Here is a 21161-nt window from a genome sequence, read left to right as displayed (position 1 = left end):
ATTTTTACTAAAAATTTAAAACTACAGCATTTGTCATTAAGTCATTAAAAAAATAATATAAGGTACACGAAAGGCAAAAAGTAAATAATTTGCCAGCAAATTATAATTAAAAACTTAAAATGTAAGATAAAAACAAAAATTAGTTTTTGTAATTATATTTAGAAAGCAATTAAAAAAGGACGTAAAACCATATTGAAATTGCAGTTGAAGAGAAAATGAAAATAAAATAAATTTACATTTTGCAAAGAAGAAATACACAAACACGGCAACGCAAATTCGTACCAATGTTAATAAACAAAAACTATGTTGAAAAGATTTTTGTGGAATATGTCAAAATGAACACAGTGCTAATATTCAATTAAATATGTAAACTGCAATCGGGCTTCGAGTAGATTTCAAAAGAAGTGATTCATCTAATTTGCTTCGCCTGTGGTGTGTGTGCATTGGTTCTTTTTCACCCCTGCTCTCTTATCGGCTAAAGGCTTTTACGATCTTCCGAGAATTATAGCTTTGAAAAATAGACAAAAAGTTTATACATTCTTCGATACAAATAGAACGAAATTGTGTTTGTTTAAAGCTTTTCTAATTACAATTCACATAGAGAAGTAAAATTATACAGATTTTCAATTTTTCTATGGAAAAATAGGTATATAGTTAATTGAAAAAACGTATGAAAACAATTTTTCTTAATTTTGTCTTAATTTTTTAAACAAAATTTGTTTTCTGTTGTTTAAAACTATGTATTTGTAAAGAATTAAGCCTTATAATTATGAGAAAGAGTATCACGAAAGAGAAACCGAAAGGCTCTAATCGATTACGGAAAAGCAATTGTCAGACACACAAGTGGTTTGGTACCTCTGCAATATATAAGACCTTTTGTGGTCTCAAGATAAAAAAGGTTAGTAGACGGGGTATATCAAAAAATTTGCTTAAGTTATGAGCAGGTAAATCTAGATCATCTTGTTGTTATAGCAGTGTTTGAGGTTGCAGCCCTTAACGATGAGGTCAATCCAGAACTTACAACTGGTTAGATTATATCCACAATGTGCTATCAGACTCTGATAGTTTTCGACCATTGTGATAGCCTTCATAAAATTAAAAATAATAGGGTGATCAAGTATGACAAATGACCCCTAGTTGTTTTAGTTATAAGGTTAGGTTATATTATGTTAGCAGACGGCAATCAAATTTAAATTTTAATCTGTCTGCAAGACACAAGTTATTCTAGTTTTCACACTCACTACGGACCAATTAAGTTCATGGTGCTCTAAAGTTCTATGCCAATCTAAAGTTCCAGCGTCCATCTAACAATGCATGGTGCTGAGCTAGTAAATTATGCATTTATTACTCGATTCTGATAAAAAGTTGTGTTGAGTATCCAAAGTTCGGTCCGGCCGCAATAAATCCGTATTTACCTGTTTAATGAAGATTTTTATGCGATCTCCGGCATATGGTTCAAAAATTTAGTGAGTTTTTAAGAAATCGCAAAAAGTTATGGCCCCGATGTTTAGTATTATTATTTAGAGAGCACAACAAGCCGATTACTGGGTTAGGTGTATGTACATAGTGGCATGTGGCGAATTAATATTCTTCTTTTTAATCTTACCTAACCTTTAGCGTCTAAATGTTATAGAGATTATAGGTGGCCAAAGATTACAAACTTTCTCTTACCATGATTAGTGACCCCGGCCACCAAAAAATTTTAACTGAAAGTCTATCCTCCTCTATAATTGTCTGGCATAGTTTATAACGCTCAGATCAATTGATCAAAAGCTGTGGATAGAGATGAGATACGACAGTCGAAATGTTCGTGTATCGAAGGGTTGTTGGTTTTCCCTTCGATAATAAACAACAACTACAGCGAAGCATATGTCAAACTTCGTTATTGTGAGAGACTACAAGATTCCCTTTACCCTGCACAACTTGGAGTTGTATTAAAGAGAATCGAAGTAACAGTTGTCTTTGAAATTAATAGAGTTACGTGTGATGATAAGAGCTGCATACCTAAGCACTGCAAAAAGAATATAAACAATTACAATTATTCAACGAAAATAGTAAAAATACAAGAGAAGTAATAAATTGCCGGCCGAGACTAAATAGATATTTTATTCTGGCAATAAATTATTATCTGCATATGGAATAAAGAAATATTAAAATTTTCAAATAATAATCGAAGGCATTACCACAAAATTGGAGAAAAATAATGTTTAACATTTCTTCGAAGCATCACCAAACAGACCAATCCCATGGCATCCGGTTGTACGTACCGGATTGACCTGATGAAGTCCTTCATCGGCAAGGACATCACACTGCTACAACAACAACAACCAAACAGACCGCAGTTGCGTCGGTATAGAGTGAACTAATTGGGGTTTTTTTAAATATATGTTTAATCATTTATTTATTTAAACAAGTTTGCTCTTAAGGATCAAAAATAGTTTTCCCGAATGAGAGATGTCTAAACTTGTGAAAAATATATATATTTTTTTCTTATTTTGTACTACCTCTCTTTCTTCTAAAAGAAGAAAAAAAAAATCCTACGAAGGAGATGTTAACTTGAAGCTCTTCTATCCCAATTGCACTGTAGTTTAATACAGCAACGATTTTTCTGTTTGCTAAAAATTATCTTTTTAACCAATCAAAATTAAAAAAATTTCAGTATTGTTTGAAGAAGAAAATGCAAATTCTGTCTAACCTTGATACCTTTTACCAAATATATAGTAAATAAATAATTTTTGAACCATTTGTCGTATAAGACTATGTGTTTGTCTTTTTTCCTAAAAACTTTTAATCATAATTGTAAAAATAAATCAAAAATTTGGGAATAAGAAATAATACTCAAAAGAGCAATTTTCAATGAAAATCAAAAATATGTTTAGAAATTCGGGTTTTTGGAGAACACTGCATGTAAGGCTTTTGAGGAATTCCAACTTCTGTTATTATTTCTTTGATTTTCAAAACTTCCCTTACAAAACCATAATCATCATAGTTCCTCTTAATGTTTTTCCTAATCGGTTAGTGTAGTAGTAGAAGTTTTAAGTAGCAAAAGTAGTGGCAATAGTGGTCATATCTTTCATATATACAAAAAAATATAATATTAAAAAAAATTATTTTTATTGTAGATGTGGTGATTGGTTTGTGCATTATTGTGTAAATATTTTCCGAATAGGAAACAAAAATACAAAAACGCAACTACATGTTGTTAAGTAAAACTAAATCATATGAGATAACATGCAACGACTGACGTCGCGATTAGCACGATGCAAGTGACCTTGATAGTGGTGTTGCTGATGATGATGTTGCTGCGGCTGCTGCTGGTGCTGTTGTGTGGGTGGTTGTTGTGTTTGCATTGTAGATTGTTCGTGCTGTTTCTGCTGTTGTAATTGCAGGTGTAAAATGCCTTGTTCGTATTTCTCAATATTATTGTTATTGTAGTTGTGGTTGTTGTTTTCAAACATTGCCTCATCGACCTGTTGTGGTAGCTGTTGCTGTTGCTGCGTTTGATGATGTGGCTCTTGTTTGCTTATACCACCTTCCTCAGTATCCATTAAGCACGCTTGTGTGCCAATTTGTGTTGAAGGCAAAGAAAAAAAATCTGCAATGAAAAATAAAAAAAAAAGTAAAACCATTAAACTAACTTAAACTTTAGATTTATTCGAGGACCTCGAAGTTGTAAGAAACATAAAATTACCGATTGAGTTAGGATACTGGCCCTAAAATTGAATACATGTTGGCCAATTTAATAAGCGAATTATTTAAACGACTTATTTGAATCGTATTTTTTTTTGTGAACATTGAGTGACATAAACGGTCTTTACGTACAAAATTTGATTTGATTTTTTATTTATTTAATACATGTAATTTGAAGCCATCGGATGGGCCATATAAATATAAATTACAAAATTATCTACAAATACTAAAGCTACTCTCTTATAAAAGTAAAAATGTAAATAAAGAACATCGTGAATACCATATTTGATAGCTCCTCAATCAAATCGAACATAATTTGGAACACAAAATCTGGGACACGATTTCTATGGGGGACACTGTTTATTAAAGGCCTATATGAATCGTATCGAGGACGTTAAACGACATAACTGTATTTGCAAATTTGTTTACGAACTTCTTTTTTGGGGAGGAATAGGCAAACGCATTCCTTCCTTTTTTTGTTCCCAATAAACAAAATAAAAAATGTTATAACGATCGGTTAACGATAACATATGATTTTTTAACCCAAATATATACGCTATAAATTTTGGCAAAAATCCTTTCAGATTTAGATACGGTATAGTTAAAAAGTTCTTGATTTTTGTGTTAGTGCTTATTGTAATTTTATTGAATGGGCTCTTCTAGGACTTCAAAATTACAAAAATTCAGAAAATAAAAATAAAATAAAAATGCGACCTCCACCGTGATTACTAAAGAGCGACGGACTATCAACATAGAAAGAATAAGTCGAACCAAGAACCAACCACTGTAGTGGCACAAGCTACAGTTGAAGTGTCAACCATAAATTCTAGAAAAATATGTACGCGTTTCACGATAGGAGAAACCAACAGGTTTCTTTAGAAAGTTATACATCCGACTTTGTACTTCGTGTCGCCATGGGTTAACGTTATCCGATCGCCATAATACAGGGTGCGCTAGAGAAACTTACATAATTGAAAAACTCCCGAGCGGTGAGTTGGGTGGAAAGGGGGTTGAGAGGGATCAAACAAATCCCCAAGTTTGTTTTTCTCTCCAGTCAGTTGCCATCATGCTGTTCTAGGGAGCAGGGGACCTTCGCCGTTGATAGCTTCTTTTCTAACGGTCGCTTACTTGTTGCTACGCAACGTGCCATCCACGCTCGCTTTGATATTTCTCCTCACAGACTCGTCCATGACTGTAATTCGATTGTGTCGTGAGTTAACTCATGGAAGTGTCGCTAAACCCAGAAATGGACTTCCAACGAACCAACAGAACTCCGGAAAATATCGAAAAAGTCAGGCAGCCAGTTGTGCGTTCTCTTAGGCATTCGGCTCGCTAACACGCAGAGAATTTCTGACACCACTGTACGACGGATTCATGATGCAGAATCCTAAAATTTCATCCCTATAAATAGGCTTTTGTGCAAGAATTAACTGAACGCAATTTTGTTACCCGTCAAAATGCATATGAAATGCTGATTTACACTTCATCTCCCAGATGCGATCTCCAATAGCCGGCACGCTGTCCAGTTCGTGAGTCCGTGCGATGTAATTTTCAACTGGGATATTGTATTCTCAAACGTATTAAATTCGAAATCATGGGTATCCAAACTTTGGAAACGCAGGAGAATCAAAAGAATTTAAAAATTTAAGATTGGTCGTCGAGAACAATTTAATCGAACTCCAATTACAGGCTCAATAAGAAAGGAAAAACCTAAAATATTCCACTCAAAATTGAAGATACGTTAAAAATGCGAATATTCTAACGGCTGTTTGCAAAAGTTTAATGAGCACATTGAAATTTGCAAGCTTAAGGCTGAAGGAGATAAAGCCTCAGCTGTCTTTGTAGATGCCACAAAGTTTGTGGGAAATTTAATAAATTTATTTCAAGGGAAAAATTAATTTCAAAAGAGGGTACGTATATTAATCCGCTCCAAACCACTATGGACATACATCTAAGGGAAAAACTGAACAATAACATCTGAGTGCCGGACGTTTATCAATCAGGAGAAGGCCGATTGGGTCGACTTTAGAGAGTACACCAATCGCCATTTCAGTGAACTGAAAGCAACCTCAAATGTGCTAGTTGCCAAGAGGAAATTCCAAGACACCATTAACGCAGCAGCCGTTCGCTTCATACCAGCCGGTCGAATACCCCAAGTGCAACCCATTTTCCCGCGCAGGCAGTGATACTCGTCCAACTGGCTCAACTACGATCCAAAAAATGTAGCCGCCTCAATTCCTACAAAGCAAGGATTGATGCCAACGTGCAGGATGTATGTCCCGATTGTGACCAGGGACAACACGACACACGTAATCTGTTAAACTGCCCAGCCAGACCCACTCGTCTCAGACTCAGATACCTCTGGACGCAACCCATCTTATTCTCAGAGTGCCTGGATCTGGATACATAGATATGACATATGCGACAGATGAGACTCAGAAGGAAAATATTTCAAATGAATCTGATGACGATGATATTATTCACACAAAAATATCTGATACAGTAACATTTTAATGAGATGTTTAAAAACGTGATAGAAAGTTTCGGAAACATTCTATAAATATACTACATTTCACAAAAATACTTTTTTAATTAAAAGAAATACTTTTGACTACACCCTACCTAACCCGCAAAGCGAAATACAAATATTAATGAATTATAAATACAAATCTTTTACAAAAATAGCCCCACAAGCCAATTTGAATTTATTCATTCTTGTATAAGAGGAAAAATGACTTTTAGAAGATTATTTTTAAAGATTTTTAAAGTTTAGAGCAGTGCTGCTACCAAGCAAAAACAAAAAAAAAATGGTGCCAATTAAAACCATGTTGCTGCCAGCGTCAGACGCTCGCGACACACATCATTGCATGCTTCATGACCCACTTTAGACATAGCTACTATTTAAGAAACAAATAACTGGCCTTTATAGAGGGCCTTTTATTTTAAGAATCTTGACTCATACCCACCGATTGTAAATTTAGCTACTTGAGCACCTGAACAGCGCATTTCTTATCTGATTTGGTAAAATTTTTATGAGGTTTTGTAATCTTAAAACATATGTATGTGGAAAACTTGGCCTAAATCGCTCCATTCTATTGCTTCCTCAAGGCCCACGAATGGGTTAACTCATCGTTTTCATGTATATATTTTAAAACAATGATTGTTGTTGATTAAACGCTTGGAAGATATAAAAAGATATATTTAAGTTATTTTATTTTCTGTTTATTTTTGCAAAACACCAATCATTTTGTCCAAAAATTTATTTTTTACATATTTGGAGAATAAATAATATTTAATGAGAGTATTCACACACAGTCACATTTTCATTTTGAGCATCGCTGAATAATATAAATACTACTTTGCTATTTAAATGGGAGCAATTACTCCATAATATGTGATAAGAGAAAAAAATTGCCCATTTGTTACATTAAATCGAAGAGAATTAAAGTAGCAATGGTCTTTAATTATCTCTCTATGTATAAGAGCAATGATGTTATGATGATTTAAAGCATGCAGCTCTGCCGAAATAAAATAAACCGCAACAATTTCGCAAAAATATGTTAACCGCATGCTAAGACCAAATAAATAAAAATAGCACAAAAATGTTCAGGAAAATTAAGTTGATCGATACTCATACGATCAAGCTTTACTTAATTGAAAAGTTTTCACTTCTCTTTACGCAAAACCTCTTTGGTTGTATCATAATGGCCTCAATATGACAGGCCTTACGAATTGCCCGTCTTGTCACATTCATACACACATACGTAAGTGCGAATAAAAATAGTATCGTTCTCACATAACGCTGACGTTGCGTTTATCATCGTCACCTAAAGTCGCCCCAATACCGCATAACATATGCAACAAGAGTTTTGCTACTACTAGGATGACAAAAAGTCAAACAGACATATGGGCAGCCATAATGATTTGCCAGTCATCAGTAAATTTAACGCTGAAGCAACAAAGCTTTGTATTGCCCATAAATATCATAATATCTTACACAAAGAAAACAAGTAAAAAGACGTTAAGTTCGGCCAGGCCGAACTTTGGATACCCACCACCTCGGGTATATATATAAACCACCTTTCATCAAAATCCGGTAAAAATGCATACCTTATGCCTCATAGCAGCTATATCGATATATATTCCGATTTAGATCAAATGCTTAAGCCATTGGTCAATTGCGCCTTTTATGGGGCCAAGACTTTAAATGGAGATATCGGTCTATATGACAGCTGTATTCAAATCGGGACCGATTTGGGCAAGTTTCAGAAAAATTTCGTATAGCCTAACACAACTCACTGTCCCAAAATTCGGCGAAATCGGACAATAATGTGTCTTTTATGGCCCCAAAACCTTAAATCGACAGATCGGTCTATATGCAGCTATATCAACATCTGGACCGATCTGAGCCAAATTGAAGAAGGATGTCGAAGGGCCCAACACAACCCACTGTCCCAAATTTCGGCGACATCGGACAATAAATGCGCCTTTTATGGGCCCAAAACCATAAATCGAGAGATCGGCCTATATGGCAGCTATATCCAAATCTGAACCGATCTGGCGCAAATTGAAGAAGGATGTCGAGGGGCCTAACACAACTCACTGTCCAAAATTTTGGCGAAATCAGACAATAAATGCGCCTTTTATGGGCGCAAGACCCTTAATCGAGAGATCGGTCTATATGGCAGCTATATCCAAATCTGGACCGATTTGAACAAAATTAAAAAAAGATGTCGAATGGCCTAACACAACTCACTTTTATGGGCCTAAGACCCTAAATCGGTGGATCGGTCAATATGGCAACTATATCCAAATCTAAGCCAAACTTAGTAAGAATGTCGAAGGGCCTAAGACAACTCACTGTCCCAAATTTCATCAAAATCGGATAATAAATGTAGCTTTTATGGGCCTAAGACCCTAAATTGGCGGATCGGTCTATATGACAGCTATATCCAAATCTGGACCGATCTGAGTGAAATTGACTCACTGTCCCTAATTTCATCAAAATCGGATAATAAATGTGGCTTTTATGGGCCTAAGACCCTAAATTGGCGGATCGGTCTATATGGCAGCTATATCCAAATCTGAACCGATCTGAGCCTAACTTAGTAAGAATTTCGAAGGGCCTAACACATCTCACTGTCTTAAATTTCAGCAAAATCGGATAAAAAATGTGGCTGTTATGGGCCTGAGACCCTAAATCGGCCGATCGGTCTATATGGGGGCTATATCAACATATAGTCCGATCTTCGAACTTAATCTGCTTATGGATAAAAAAAAGAATCTGTGCAAAATTTCAGCTCAATATCTCTATTTTTAGAGTGTAGCGTGATTTCAACAGACAGACGGACATGTCTAGATCGTCTTAGATTTTTACGCTGATGTCGAATATATATACTTTATAGGGTCGGAAATGCATATTTCGATGTGTTGCAAACGGAATGACAAAATGAATATACCCCCATCCTTCGGTGGTGGGTATAAAAACCAAATTTAAATGGCAAAAAGGCTAGCGCAGCAAAAATTTAAAAGCAAAACGTTCATTAAAGTTTGCCAGCCAATGTGTAAGAAAGAAGAGACTTCTTAATGTGGTTAAACGTCATATTTAAATTCATATTTAATTCTTGGGATCCCACCACCATGGATTCTGCTAAAAATTTGCAAAATGAACTAAGTTGAAAAGCTTATTTGCACTTGACTTACCAAATTCCTGCTAATCTAGGCAAAATTCAAAGCTTTTAGGGGTCGTAGAAGCCTATTAGGAAGTTTGTTTTATATGGGTGATGATATACTCTTTGGGCAAGGAAATTTATAACAGAGCACTGCGTAAGAAATTTCTGACAGATCGGGCAACAATTGCGGCTTGAAAAGGCTGCAGATTTCAACTCCGGAGATCGGTTTATTTGGGAACTATATCATGATATATTAGATTGATTTGGACCATATTTGGAAGGCTGTTGGAAGTATAACTGAAAACTTGCAACAATTTTAGCTAAATCGGACAAAAATTGTGGCATCCAGGTGCTCAAAAAGTCAAATCGGGAGATCGGTTTATATGGAAGCTATATCAGGTTATAGACCGATTTGGACCGTACTTGGCACAGTTGTTAGAAGTTATAGCAGAACACCATGTGCAAAATTTAAGCTAAATCGGACAAAAATTGTGGCATCCAGGGGCTCAAGAATTCAAATCGGGAGATCGGTTTATATTGCAGCTAAATTAGGTTATAGACCGATTTGGGCCGTACTTAGAACAGTTGTTTGAAGTCACAACAGAATACTAGCAGCAAAACTTTATAAAAATCGAACAAAAATTGCAGCTTCGAGGGGTTCAAGAAGTCAAATCGGGAGATCGGTTTATATGGGAGCTTTATCAGGTTATAGAACGATTTGGACCGAACTTGGAACTTGCTACTGGAAGTCAAGTCGAAAGATCGATTTATATGGGAGCTGTATCCAAATCTGACCTACATTATCCCATGCGATGGCTGTGAGCACCACACAGGCTGAAACATACATAACCGGACGTTTTTCAATCAGAAGAAGACTGATTGGGCTGGCTTCAGAGAGTACATCAATCGCCGCTCCAGTGAACTGACATCCCCCTCTGATGTGTTAGTTGCCGAGAGGAAATTCCGAGACTTCATTAACGCAGCAGCAGCTAGCTTTATACCAGCCGGCCGAATACCCCAAATGCAGCCCAATTTCCCGGCTCAGATAAATTGGTAGTACTCGCAGACGAACGTAATGGGATTCGTTGTACGGACCCCACTAATCCCAGAATCAGCGGGCTGAATCTGGAAATAAACTGAGTAGTCAGCGAACATAAGCGGAATCTGTGGCTGGAACACTTGGAGCAATGTAACTTAGGCGCTGGCTTGTCTATTTAATGCGCATCCTGAGAGAGCCATTCGTCGTAGCCGAGGTCTCCGAGGCGATGAGCAGCCATCACAATTTACCTTGGGCAAAGTTACGATTGTCATCCGTGGCGCCAAATCACTAAAGGCTGGACCCCGACGGAATCTCTACACTGATGTTGAAGAATCTGGATTTACTTGAAGTTGAGAACCTTACTACTATCATCAACGGGTCTTTGAACACTCTTAAAGTTCCCGATGTCTGGAAAATGGGTCGAGTGATCCCGATACTAAAGCCTGGAAAGGACCCAAGTTTGGGGGAGTCCTAAAGACCGATCACCCTTCTCTCAACAGTAGAAAAGACGCTTGAGGCATTACTCCTCCCGAGCCTTGAGGAGAATTTCCATTCGCCGAGCATCAACATGGATTTCGAATACTGCATAGCACAACAACTGCTTTGCATACCATCACACATTTGCCTTGGCTTCAATCAGCCCATGTGATAGGACGGTCCTCGTGGCACTGGACCTACCGAAGGCATTCGACACGGTCAGCCACGCCAAACTATTTGAGGACATCGCCAACACGTCCCTCCCGCCAGGCCTGAAACGATGGGTGAATTATCTGTGCGGTCGCCAGACATTTGTCGAAGCACCGTAGATTGAAACAGGGAGTTACCCAAGGCGGGGTGATATCTCCGGCACTGTTTAACCGCTTAATTTTGTTTAACTCTCTAAACTTTTAAACTAATTCTTAAATACACAAAATAGGTTTACTTTATAAATTAATCAAACACTCGTTCAAAAAAAAGTCGCGCCTATTTTTTTATATATTGGTGGCAACTTTAGAAAATTTTCCACGACTTGTTCTATTTGATATCTAAATATCTCTAAGTAAACTAAGTAAATAGTACTATTAGTCTTCCTAGCACTACATACATATGTACGTCTGTACGTGAAATTCTCTGTGGCTCCGCAACAAGGAGATTGAGTGACATGACAAGGAAGAAAATACAGTTACGCCATTTTGTATTTAATCTACTCTATTTTGTTATCTATACATACTCGTATGAACAAATATTTAGCACTGATAGACAAATCATTTGTTGTTGGGTAGAGAGGCATGCATCGCTCCCAAAAATAGATTTTCATACATCATTAAAAATTTACAGTATCATATCTATATCGCACCAATATTGATAAACATAAAACAGCAACACCTTTGTTCGCCGAGAAAGAGGCGAACACATAAGCGAGTAGTCGATTTTCAGATATCTCAAATCAAAGTCAATACCAAAGACACAACAAGGGGACAAACATTGGTAAACGAAGTGTTAGCTTCAAAAACTATGATTTTGAAAAACAATACATTATACATACATACATATATTATCAAAATTCGAGTACAAGCCAAATATAAACTATCAAAAGGATATTTTTAAAAATTAAAGGAAATAATTTGGGGTTTGATCCACATTCGTTAATATTTGAATGTAGGGGAAACAAATTACTTTACGGAGCACACACACACATATACTATCTATAATAGATGGTTATTATGTCTCTGGGAATAATTATTATTATGCCAACCATAGCCTTAATGCTACCCCATGTTGGTGTTGAAGACAGTTTGCATTTCCCAACAGGTTGGCAGTTTCAACACAAAATACAAACGAAAATGTTAATTTTTTGTTCATGTGAGTGAATAGTTTACTAACATTGTTACCCCTCTGGGGGTCATTTGCTTTCGGTCTACGGCCTACGACTTTGTATTGCATGGCCTTTTTAAACTCAGTTGGCTAAGTGTGATTTTCTTCCGACTCTTTTATTAAGACGTCTAAATAACTGTTGGTTGGTTCACGCGGTGCATGCTCTTAACCCCCTTCAAAAACGAAAACTACAAAAATAAAAAGAAAATAAAATTGACCTTCAAAAAACAATCACAAATAATTTTTGGAGTGTGTCTGTGTGACGATGCTTATTATATTTATGTATGTTTTCTCTTTCCTCTTTAAATAGTGGTGTTATAAAAAGCCATAAAATATACTTATACATAATTTTATTTGTAATATTGCTCAAATGACGCTGGTCTCTTTCCCTGTACTTTGTTGTGTTTTTGGTCCATCAAATGCATGGGTCTGAACGCTGGGTTAAGATAGAAACAAAACATTAAATAGACTGGAAAACACGTGCTTAACGCTTTGAATCCATCAGGTTGCCAAGAGTCAAAGACGAAGTGTCAAACACTTTGTCCAACACGAGAAAGATTTATTGTAATGTTAAGTTAATGATTATCTAGTTCAGGGTTAACATATTAATTCGATAGCGAGTTCATAATACCCGAGCAACACTAGCAAACGAATCTGATGCAGCGGTTTTCAACTGGCTTGGCTGACCTGGCTACAAGCAAAATTAACTTTTTGAAACTAGTGTCCAGAGGATCAAGACATTCATAGATCATTGTCAGTATACATACAGTTATGTGCAAAAAAATAGGTACAGCGGATAGACGGACCAATAAAGGATTCTAGAGGCCGTAAAATGAGAGCTGGATTGATCGTTTATAACATTTTTTAATGAAAGTAGACTGCAAAAACAACTCCCGTTATCAAACGTGTTCTGATATTTAGCAAGAAAGCACTTTTGCTACAAAAAAAGCAAATTTTAGGTTGTGCAAAATAATAAGCAATTCGTAGAAAAAAATGTAGAACTTCATTAAAAGCTGTTACTCAAAGTGAATAAAAAGACGTTATTTCGTCGTATAAATGTAAAAACAAGAGTTTAGGTCAAATATTTTATTTAATTGAAATTTTTCTACTTGTAACCTAGGCAGATCGAGGGACTGTGACCCTGTATAACGAGAAAATATATGCAAAATTACTAAGCATGGAAAATTATTATCGTAAATTGATATTCTGATAGAAAATGTTGTAAAATGCATACCCAAGCCAGAAACCTTTGTCAAGAAACCGAAAATTGTGTAGCTTCGCCTCACAATTTTCGACCAGAAAAAAAAATAATTATTAAAGTTGTAACTTTAATACTTTGAAAAAACTTAAATTCTTTTTGGCAACACTGGTTTAAGCAGCTCACGCATGCCTCGTGTTGTGTTTCGCAATCAAACATCTTCAGTTTGGTCTTACACAAACTTTTTCTTATAAAAATTCGTGCTCTGTTAAGAAGGTTCATCGCGCTTCTTCCAATCTATGGATGAAGCTCATTTTTGGATCAATGGGTGCGTAAATAAGCAGAATTGGCGATTTGGGAGCAAAAATCAACCAGAAGCATTGCAAGAGTTACCAATGCATCCAGAAAAGTCAGTTTGGTGCGGTTTATGGGCGGTGGCATCATTGGACAGTACTTCTTCAAAGATTGTGCGAATCTTACGAATGGTGAGCGCTACCGTGAGATGATAGATAGATAGATGGTCTTCCTCTTCCTTTTAACTTGATTGGTAGTATTTATATCTCTCAGTTATTGCCAATTCACGTAGAAAATTTTAAACTTAAATCAGTATAAAGAACCAAAATAGAGTTTAATTGCTGCTCTTAAAATCTACACTTGGAAAACACATTAAAAACCTTCATACTAATGCAGTTTGCTCTAATTCTTTTAATAAAAAATTTCTTGAATTTAAACATTATTTTTTATGTTTACTGGGCTTTCTTTTTCGTGCGTTTGACTTACCATTACAGTACTCTGCAATGTCATCATCGTAACGACAGCGTTTGGCCGCTGCAGCAGCACAGTACGCAGCGGCAGCAGCATTGGCGTCAGCATCATTTCCACTGACAACGAAAAAACGTTTTTTACAACGTGAAGCAGGCTGTTGATGTAATGCTGCTGGCGTTGTCGTATCATTGACATCATTTCCCATTAAATTGTGTGTTGCTGATGTATTGTTGTTTGTAATATCTATGTTGTTGTTATTATTATTCAATTCCATGTCATGAGCAGCATTTATATAGGAAAATCCATAGTATCCATTCGAGGAGAGATGAGTCAAATTTCTAGAGGGCACATGGGGAACAACACGTGGGTCAAATGGATTCATGTGACGATTATGATGATGTGCGCTAGCTTCGAACTCCAATGAAGTAGCCGACGAAGGCAGTGATGAAGAGCCGTCAGCAGCCCAAAATTCAAAATTTGTTAAAACCATATTGACGATTATGATGCTCTTTCCTTTTCTTGCTTTGTTTTAATTTCGAACTTACTTTATACGTTATACTGTACTTTGTTTTATTTGAAAACGTTGTTGCCGATGACCGATGTGAACGAGTTCTGCATTCGAAATAAACCAAAATAAAGAGCAATGAATGTTATGGAAAATTTTAAGACGACGTATTCACCTCACCGGGCCGAACAATTTAAACAAAAACGCGACGTGATGTCTAAAAGAATTACACACAGTGAACTAAGAAAGTTAACAAACATATTATTCGTACAAAGTATCAAAAGCTATATGATATTAAAAAAATATTTTCTTAATATTAAAATTTAAAAACAGTTTTTTGAATCAATATTAAGTACCACTTTCAATTCTATACAACTGTTCTACTTTCAGTTGAGACATCAACTGAAAAATTTTAATGCACATAAACTTTGTTGGTTCACTGTTGGACAACTGTACGCTTTGTTTCTGTCACCCCCTCACATAACCGGCACACAAAAGTAGCTAGTATCATACCCTAAACAAAATTCAACCATAGCACCGCTACTCTCCCCACTTCGTTTCGCAAACTTAGCATTTACAGAATTATTTTGAACTGAACCACAGCGACAGAAATACGGCGTCAACACTAATTCATTGATCTTTCACCACCCCTCTGCAATCTTGTTTTAAAAACGATTCAAGTACCGTTGAAAAATTATTTCTGTTGTTGTTGTATTCTTTCGTTTTTACTAATTAAACAATCCATTTAAATTGAATTTTGCTGTTTTTATTGTTACTCATGTCTAAGCGTATCCACGTGTGTGTATGATTGTATGTGTAATAAAACAAACAGAACACCTTCAATTAAATTAAGGAATACGCTTTGTGCGGTTTCGCTTTGGCCTGAGAAAGGTGACGTTAAAAATAATAAATTGTTTCATTCAGGTTTTGCTTCTTCTTTAGGTTATACTTTTTCTTATTTGTATGTAAAAAACACAGACGCGTACTTTTTATTTTGTTTTTGTAACGCCGTGCCAGCCGCCGTAACCGTTCTTTCGATCTTTGGTGTACAAATGTTAGTGGTATGTGGTGGTTGAGTTGTTAGTGCATTTGTTAACCGACACAGTTGGATAAAGTGGTTATACAGCTACTTATGTGACTCAACACTTGCGTACTTTTCAGGTTAATCAATGGGCCGTACAAACGATGTGAATGGTCGTAAGGATTCCACTGAACCAGTTGGTTCTACTGAACCGAGTGGATTTTATTACCTATCTACTGACATCATTCGCAACTAAAATTAAATTATTGCAAAATCCAACGAACTCTATTCGTCGCCAGGACACAAGCAAAAGTCAAAAAAAAAAAAGACGATAACATTGAATCAGAGTTGATTGGTGCACATTTCGTGACCATCTAATTACATTTGCAATTTAGTGAAGCAAAATTTGTACTGACGCAGCGACATGTCGCTACTCTCTTGCTCATAGGACTCAGTACTTCTACGAAATATGTACGCATTTTTTTCGTTTCGTGGGATTGGCTCTGAATCTCTGCTCATGTATACACACAAGCACACACATTTCTTTACGTGTGTTGGCAAAACGTCGATCAGCTTGATTGCAAGATGGCGAATTGCACCATATGATTTGTGGTTGTTGTACAAATGAGACCACCTTTAATTGTTTCGCCATGAATGAAGCCTTAAAATAGTTTTGTTTGAAAGTTCTATAAAGGAAATCTTTGAAATAAACATTAAGATTTGTGAATACCTGTGTAAGTGTATATAAGAAAAATATTTTTTTGTGTGAAAAGAAAAACAAATTACTTTATTTGATGTTGCATGGTCCTATCATAACATAAATTTTCATTTGTAATTACAAGAAAAATTCGGTTTTTCTCAAACAGGCTGGTTTTACTCTGATCCATACGGTTTTGATCAACCTTGTTAGTTTATTTCAAAATATGCTTGACTTGTTACAAATTTGAATTTAACTGACTTGAGTTGCTAATGAAAATCTCGCTTTCGTTAATCTATTCGACATATCGTTAATCTCGAAATCTTGGTACAATTAGAAGGTAAAGTCATTAGCTCAACAACAACGAAATCAACGATACAACCCAGTGGGATAGTGGCGTAAATTCCCATTAGCCTGTCAAACTTCTATACACTGTCAACATTCTAGTTTTTATTTGCACACAAGATCAAATGAGTTATGATTTTAAATTCAAACGATTAACATGTGAAAAAAGAAACAAAATGTAAAAAACCTTTAAAATCCAAACAAAGCATTTGACGTTCGTAGTGGGATTGGATACAACTCTGAAATTGAAAAATTTGATCAGCTGGGCTTATCGCTTTGCCTTCTAATTATACCTAGCTCGAAACCTTAAAAACCTTTATTTGCACTGTCGATTATAAAGGGTGATTTTTTTGAGGTTAGGATTTTCATGCATTAGTATTTGACAGATCACGTGGGATTTCAGACATGGTGTCAAAGAGAAAGATGCTCAGTATGCTTTGACATTTCATCATGAATAGACTTACTAACGAGCAACGCTTGCAAATCATTGAATTTTATTACCAAAATCAGTGTTCGGTTCGAAATGTGTTCATTCACCGTAACGTTGCGTCCAACAGCATCTTTGAAAAAATACGGTCCAATGATTCCACCAGCGTACAAACCACACCAAACAGTGCATTTTTCGGGATGCATGGGCAGTTCTTGAACGGCTTCTGGTTGCTCTTCACTCCAAATGCGGCAATTTTGCTTATTTACGTAGCCATTCAACCAGAAATGAGCCTCATCGCTGAACAAAATTTGTCAAAATTTGAACACATTTCGAACCGAACACTGATTTTGGTAATAAAATTCAATGATTTGCAAGCGTTGCTCGTTAGTAAGTCTATTCATGATGAAATGTCAAAGCATACTGAGCATCTTTCTCTTTGACACCATGTCTGAAATCCCACGTGATCTGTCAAATACTAATGCATGAAAATCCTAACCTCAAAAAAATCACCCTTTATTATGATGATACGACTGTTCGATCCTTTCTGATGATATTAAATCCTGGAATTTCATATTTATCCGAATTGTTCAGCCACATCTCTGGGCGGCAGGCTATGTCGATGTTTTCTTCTTTAAGCAGTCGAGATAATTTTGGGTTTTTGTTTCTTGCACTTGTTAGATTAATCTGCAAGATCTTTGTCATCATCAATATCATCTAACAATTATCCATCCTCACGGATAGATTGTTGAAAATTTTCAAATTTATCAACAGTGGTATTTATAGTCGTATTTGAATTATTTGTCTTTCTAACACCAGTCTTAGAAAGAGGGTGTTGGGTGTCTTTCTGTAATAGGTGTAGTATCTGGGTCAGCGCTTTCGCGTGCCAGAACGTTATAGTGATATCGCAAGATGGCTATTATCTATAGGGCGACAAGATTCATAATCTAATTCAGATTGGGCTGAAATGGTCATATCTGTATGACTGTTAAGATTCATAATCTGATTCAGATTGGGCTGACATGGTCATATCTGTATGACTGTTAGTTGCTTGTGACATGTTGATTTCCATCGCTGGGTTGTCCCCATCGACATCAACGGTTGTGGGCTCTAAATGTTGGGTGTCTGATGCCTGGGTATCAGCACAACCGTCCGGCTCGGACGGTTTTTATTCTTTGCATTCGTGCGCCTTCTACTACCCCTGGCTACAGACAGCTTAGGGCGTTTATTTGAGATCTCTGGAATGTCTTCTTCATTAAGATTGAAAAAGTTATTGAAAAGGAATAAGTTCGTGGTATAGGTCAAGTTTTCGGGGCTGGAATTTCTCCGCATTTTGTTTTCGCTCTTTTCCGAAGCTCTATTCGCTTGACGCATTCTTTCGTTTTTGCGTCATGGAATTTGCCGCAATTTACGCAAGTTGGCATTGGTTCGCATACTGCGTCATGCGGAGCCCCACATCGTGGGAAGTTGTGCATGACGTCTGCAGAACCTGAAAGAGTGCCCATAGGGCCAGCATTTCTGACATTGGACTACCGGCTCGATAAAAGGTTTCACTGGGAAGATTATCTGATCCAGAGAGACATGAGAGGGTAGTTGGTTGCCAGTGAAACACATCATAATGATGTATGCATTCATTCTTTGGCTATTCAGGTCTGGTGAATCTTTGTACTTCAGTAATTTTAGTAGTGTGGTGCATTGGTCCATATTCAGCTATATGTCTAATTCGGGCATTCTCAAAGATATAATTTTCCGTGCACGCGGCTTCGGTCGTGATTTCCACTACAGCTTTGGCCTTGCAAAGTTCTATGGGAATTTATACATTATACTCCTTCCTCAATGCTTCGTCCGTTGCAAGCAAATTAATAGTCTCACTATTAACGCTTACTGCACCAAGTTTTCACTTGGACACGAAGAGGATATCGACATCCTTGTATCGTCTGTATATATCCTTGCTTAGTTTCACGAGAGGAAGCGCATTCTTCTCCTGGCGTTGCTGATGGATGATCGCCTCGTATTCACGTCTAGTTTGCACATATCTTCTAATTTTTCACACATATCTATCCCTCATTTGGCTCCGCCTTAGGCCAAACCATTTCGAACAAAAATAAGTTCACAAATTCCTTTGTCTCTGATATTTTCAGGTTCAATAGCACCAGCCCTGGTTCAGTATAACCACCCTGGTTTAGTATAACCACCCCTGGATCCAAAACAGAACTAAAACCTAATGGCATCACTGGTTTAAAATTTTATACAAAATAGCAGCTGATACTAGGAAGTCATATCTTCTTTCCAAATTTGACTTAGTTAAAACAAATTACGTTTCAAATAATGTCTAATCCTGGTAAATTGCCCAACATCAAATACGGTGAAGGAAAAATAGATAAGGCACAATTGGAATTTATGAAACTGATTGAAGAGCAAAACTTGGAAAGAGTTCAGAAATTACAGCGTGTAAAGCGTAATAACCTATTGACAGCCGGTGCCCTAATCACTTCTGTTGTCGGAATCTACGCTTATTCCATTTGGTCCGTAAAACAAGAGAAGTTTTTGGACGATTTTGACGAACCCAAAAAAGTTAACGCCAATTAATTGGGATATTGTTTTAGTTAGCCTAGTTTTATAAGAATTTTTGCAGTAATTTATAGTCATCCCTAGTAAGAGAAACTGTTGTATAATCAAACTTTGTGTGCTTATCTTTGAATGTAAAAGGATAGAGGATTAATTGATTCAGAAAAAAATTAAGGTTAGTTTTTGGACACGATAAAAAATTAAAAGTTTAACTTTACATTTTATTTCTAGTAGTTGTAATGTCCGAGGCAGCTGTGCGAGTATTGAAATCTGGCATGCGTTTGCCGCCCTTGCCCACAATACGTGATTTGGTCAAGCTGTATCAACTGCAAGCTTTGAAACAACTATCACAAAACTTCCTAATGGATGAGCGCATAACTGATAAAATTGTCAAATCTGCCGGACGAATTGATGAGCGCGATATTGTATTAGAGGTGGGACCTGGTCCTGGAGGAATAACTCGTTCCATTCTAAGACGCCAGCCAGAAAAACTAATTCTTGTGGAAAAAGATGCACGTTTCTTAACTTCGTTGGAGTTATTGAAGGAATGTGCGAAGCCTTTAAACCTTCAAGTAGACATACATATTGAAGACATTTTACGTTTCAATATGGAGCAGCATATAAACGATACCACACAGCGTTTGCACTTGATTGGCAATCTGCCTTTTGCTATTTCTACAAGGTTAATCATAAACTGGTTTGAGGATTTATCATTGCGTAGAGGAGCTTTTCGTCGCAATGATACGTGCATGACATTGACTTTTCAAAAGGAAGTGGCTGAAAGAATTTGTGCTCCCTTGGGTGACAAACAAAGATGCCGCCTGTCCGTTATGTCTCAAATTTGGACCCAACCAGTTATGAAATTTACTATACCGGGTAAGGCGTTTGTACCCAAACCCGATGTGGATGTAGGTGTAGTAAAGCTAATACCTTTAAAACAACCCAAAACCGATTTACCCTTCGGTTTGGTAGAGAAAGTGGTGCGCCATATCTTCAATATGCGCCAAAAGTATTGTCGCCGAGGTTATGGTACATTGTTTCCTCCCGAAGATAGAGATGTCATTTGTTTCGAACTGTTTAAGCAGGCTGATGTTGAAAATACACTAAGACCCTTCCAGTTGTCAGTTGACGAATGTATACGCTTGGCTACGGTTTATAAGGAATTTGTGGACAAAAATCCGCATATTGCTTTTTATGATTTTAGAGCCAATAAAAACTCTACGTCAGAATTCGTTAACAATCATATTTAAACACAAATGGAAAAAAATCAGTAGTTTGTTTCTTTATTTCCTTATTCTGTTTAAAATTTTCTTTAATTTTTAATAAAATATTTTATGTAAAAAATATCAGGGTGTATAAATCTATTTTGTGTATAGTTTA

At 36.5% G+C, this 21161-nt stretch overlaps 3 protein-coding genes and 2 long non-coding RNA genes across 15 annotated transcripts in view; 4 read left to right on the top strand and 1 right to left on the bottom strand.

Annotated features, from left to right (window-relative positions):
* The window catches only part of LOC106087865 (protein kinase 4), a 112778-nt gene extending 96984 nt beyond the window's left edge, over positions 1–15794 (bottom strand). For 2 of the 10 annotated variants that reach the window (XR_009396515.1, XM_013253057.1), the window contains exons 1-2: positions 14234–15073; positions 3272–3595 (exon numbers count right to left, since the gene is read on the bottom strand). Coding sequence is in view for 9 of the 10 variants with exons in the window: in XM_013253057.1 (XP_013108511.1) it covers positions 3272–3595; positions 14234–14708 (799 nt within the window). In the remaining variant the exon portion in view is untranslated. The other 8 variants (XM_059360646.1, XM_059360655.1, XM_059360665.1 and 5 more) reach the window with 8 other exon arrangements.
* LOC131994193 (uncharacterized) lies at positions 653–3974 on the top strand. The gene is made up of 2 exons (XR_009396524.1): positions 653–898; positions 3123–3974. It is a non-coding gene; the product is annotated as an uncharacterized LOC131994193 (long non-coding RNA).
* Positions 15644–16534, top strand: LOC131994195 (uncharacterized). Its single transcript, XR_009396525.1, has 2 exons — positions 15644–15784; positions 15885–16534. It is a non-coding gene; the product is annotated as an uncharacterized LOC131994195 (long non-coding RNA).
* Positions 16535–19449: 2915 nt separating this feature from the next.
* Positions 19450–19802, top strand: LOC106087879 (cytochrome c oxidase assembly factor 3, mitochondrial). Its single transcript, XM_013253075.2, has one exon. The coding sequence runs from the start codon at positions 19542–19544 to the stop codon at positions 19800–19802; it is 261 nt and encodes an 86-aa protein (XP_013108529.1). The 5' UTR covers positions 19450–19541.
* Positions 19803–19865: 63 nt separating this feature from the next.
* On the top strand, positions 19866–21141 carry LOC106087877 (dimethyladenosine transferase 1, mitochondrial). Of its 2 annotated transcripts, none has more exons than XM_059360672.1 (2): positions 19866–19956; positions 20013–21141. In XM_059360672.1, exon 2 carries the CDS (start codon positions 20021–20023, stop codon positions 21029–21031), a length of 1011 nt encoding a protein of 336 aa, XP_059216655.1. In that variant the 5' UTR covers positions 19866–19956; positions 20013–20020; the 3' UTR covers positions 21032–21141. The 2 variants fall into 2 exon arrangements, with proteins under 2 accessions (XP_059216655.1, XP_013108527.1); XM_013253073.2 differs by having other exon boundaries at positions 19867–19956; positions 20016–21141.
* The last annotated feature ends 20 nt before the right edge of the window (positions 21142–21161 follow it).

Source organism: Stomoxys calcitrans, chromosome 1 (genome assembly GCF_963082655.1).
Source record: "Stomoxys calcitrans chromosome 1, idStoCalc2.1, whole genome shotgun sequence".
NCBI lineage: Eukaryota > Metazoa > Arthropoda > Insecta > Diptera > Muscidae > Stomoxys > Stomoxys calcitrans.
The sequence above is the reverse complement of the archived record's forward strand: the minus strand, read 5'-3'. Positions and strand labels throughout refer to the sequence as shown.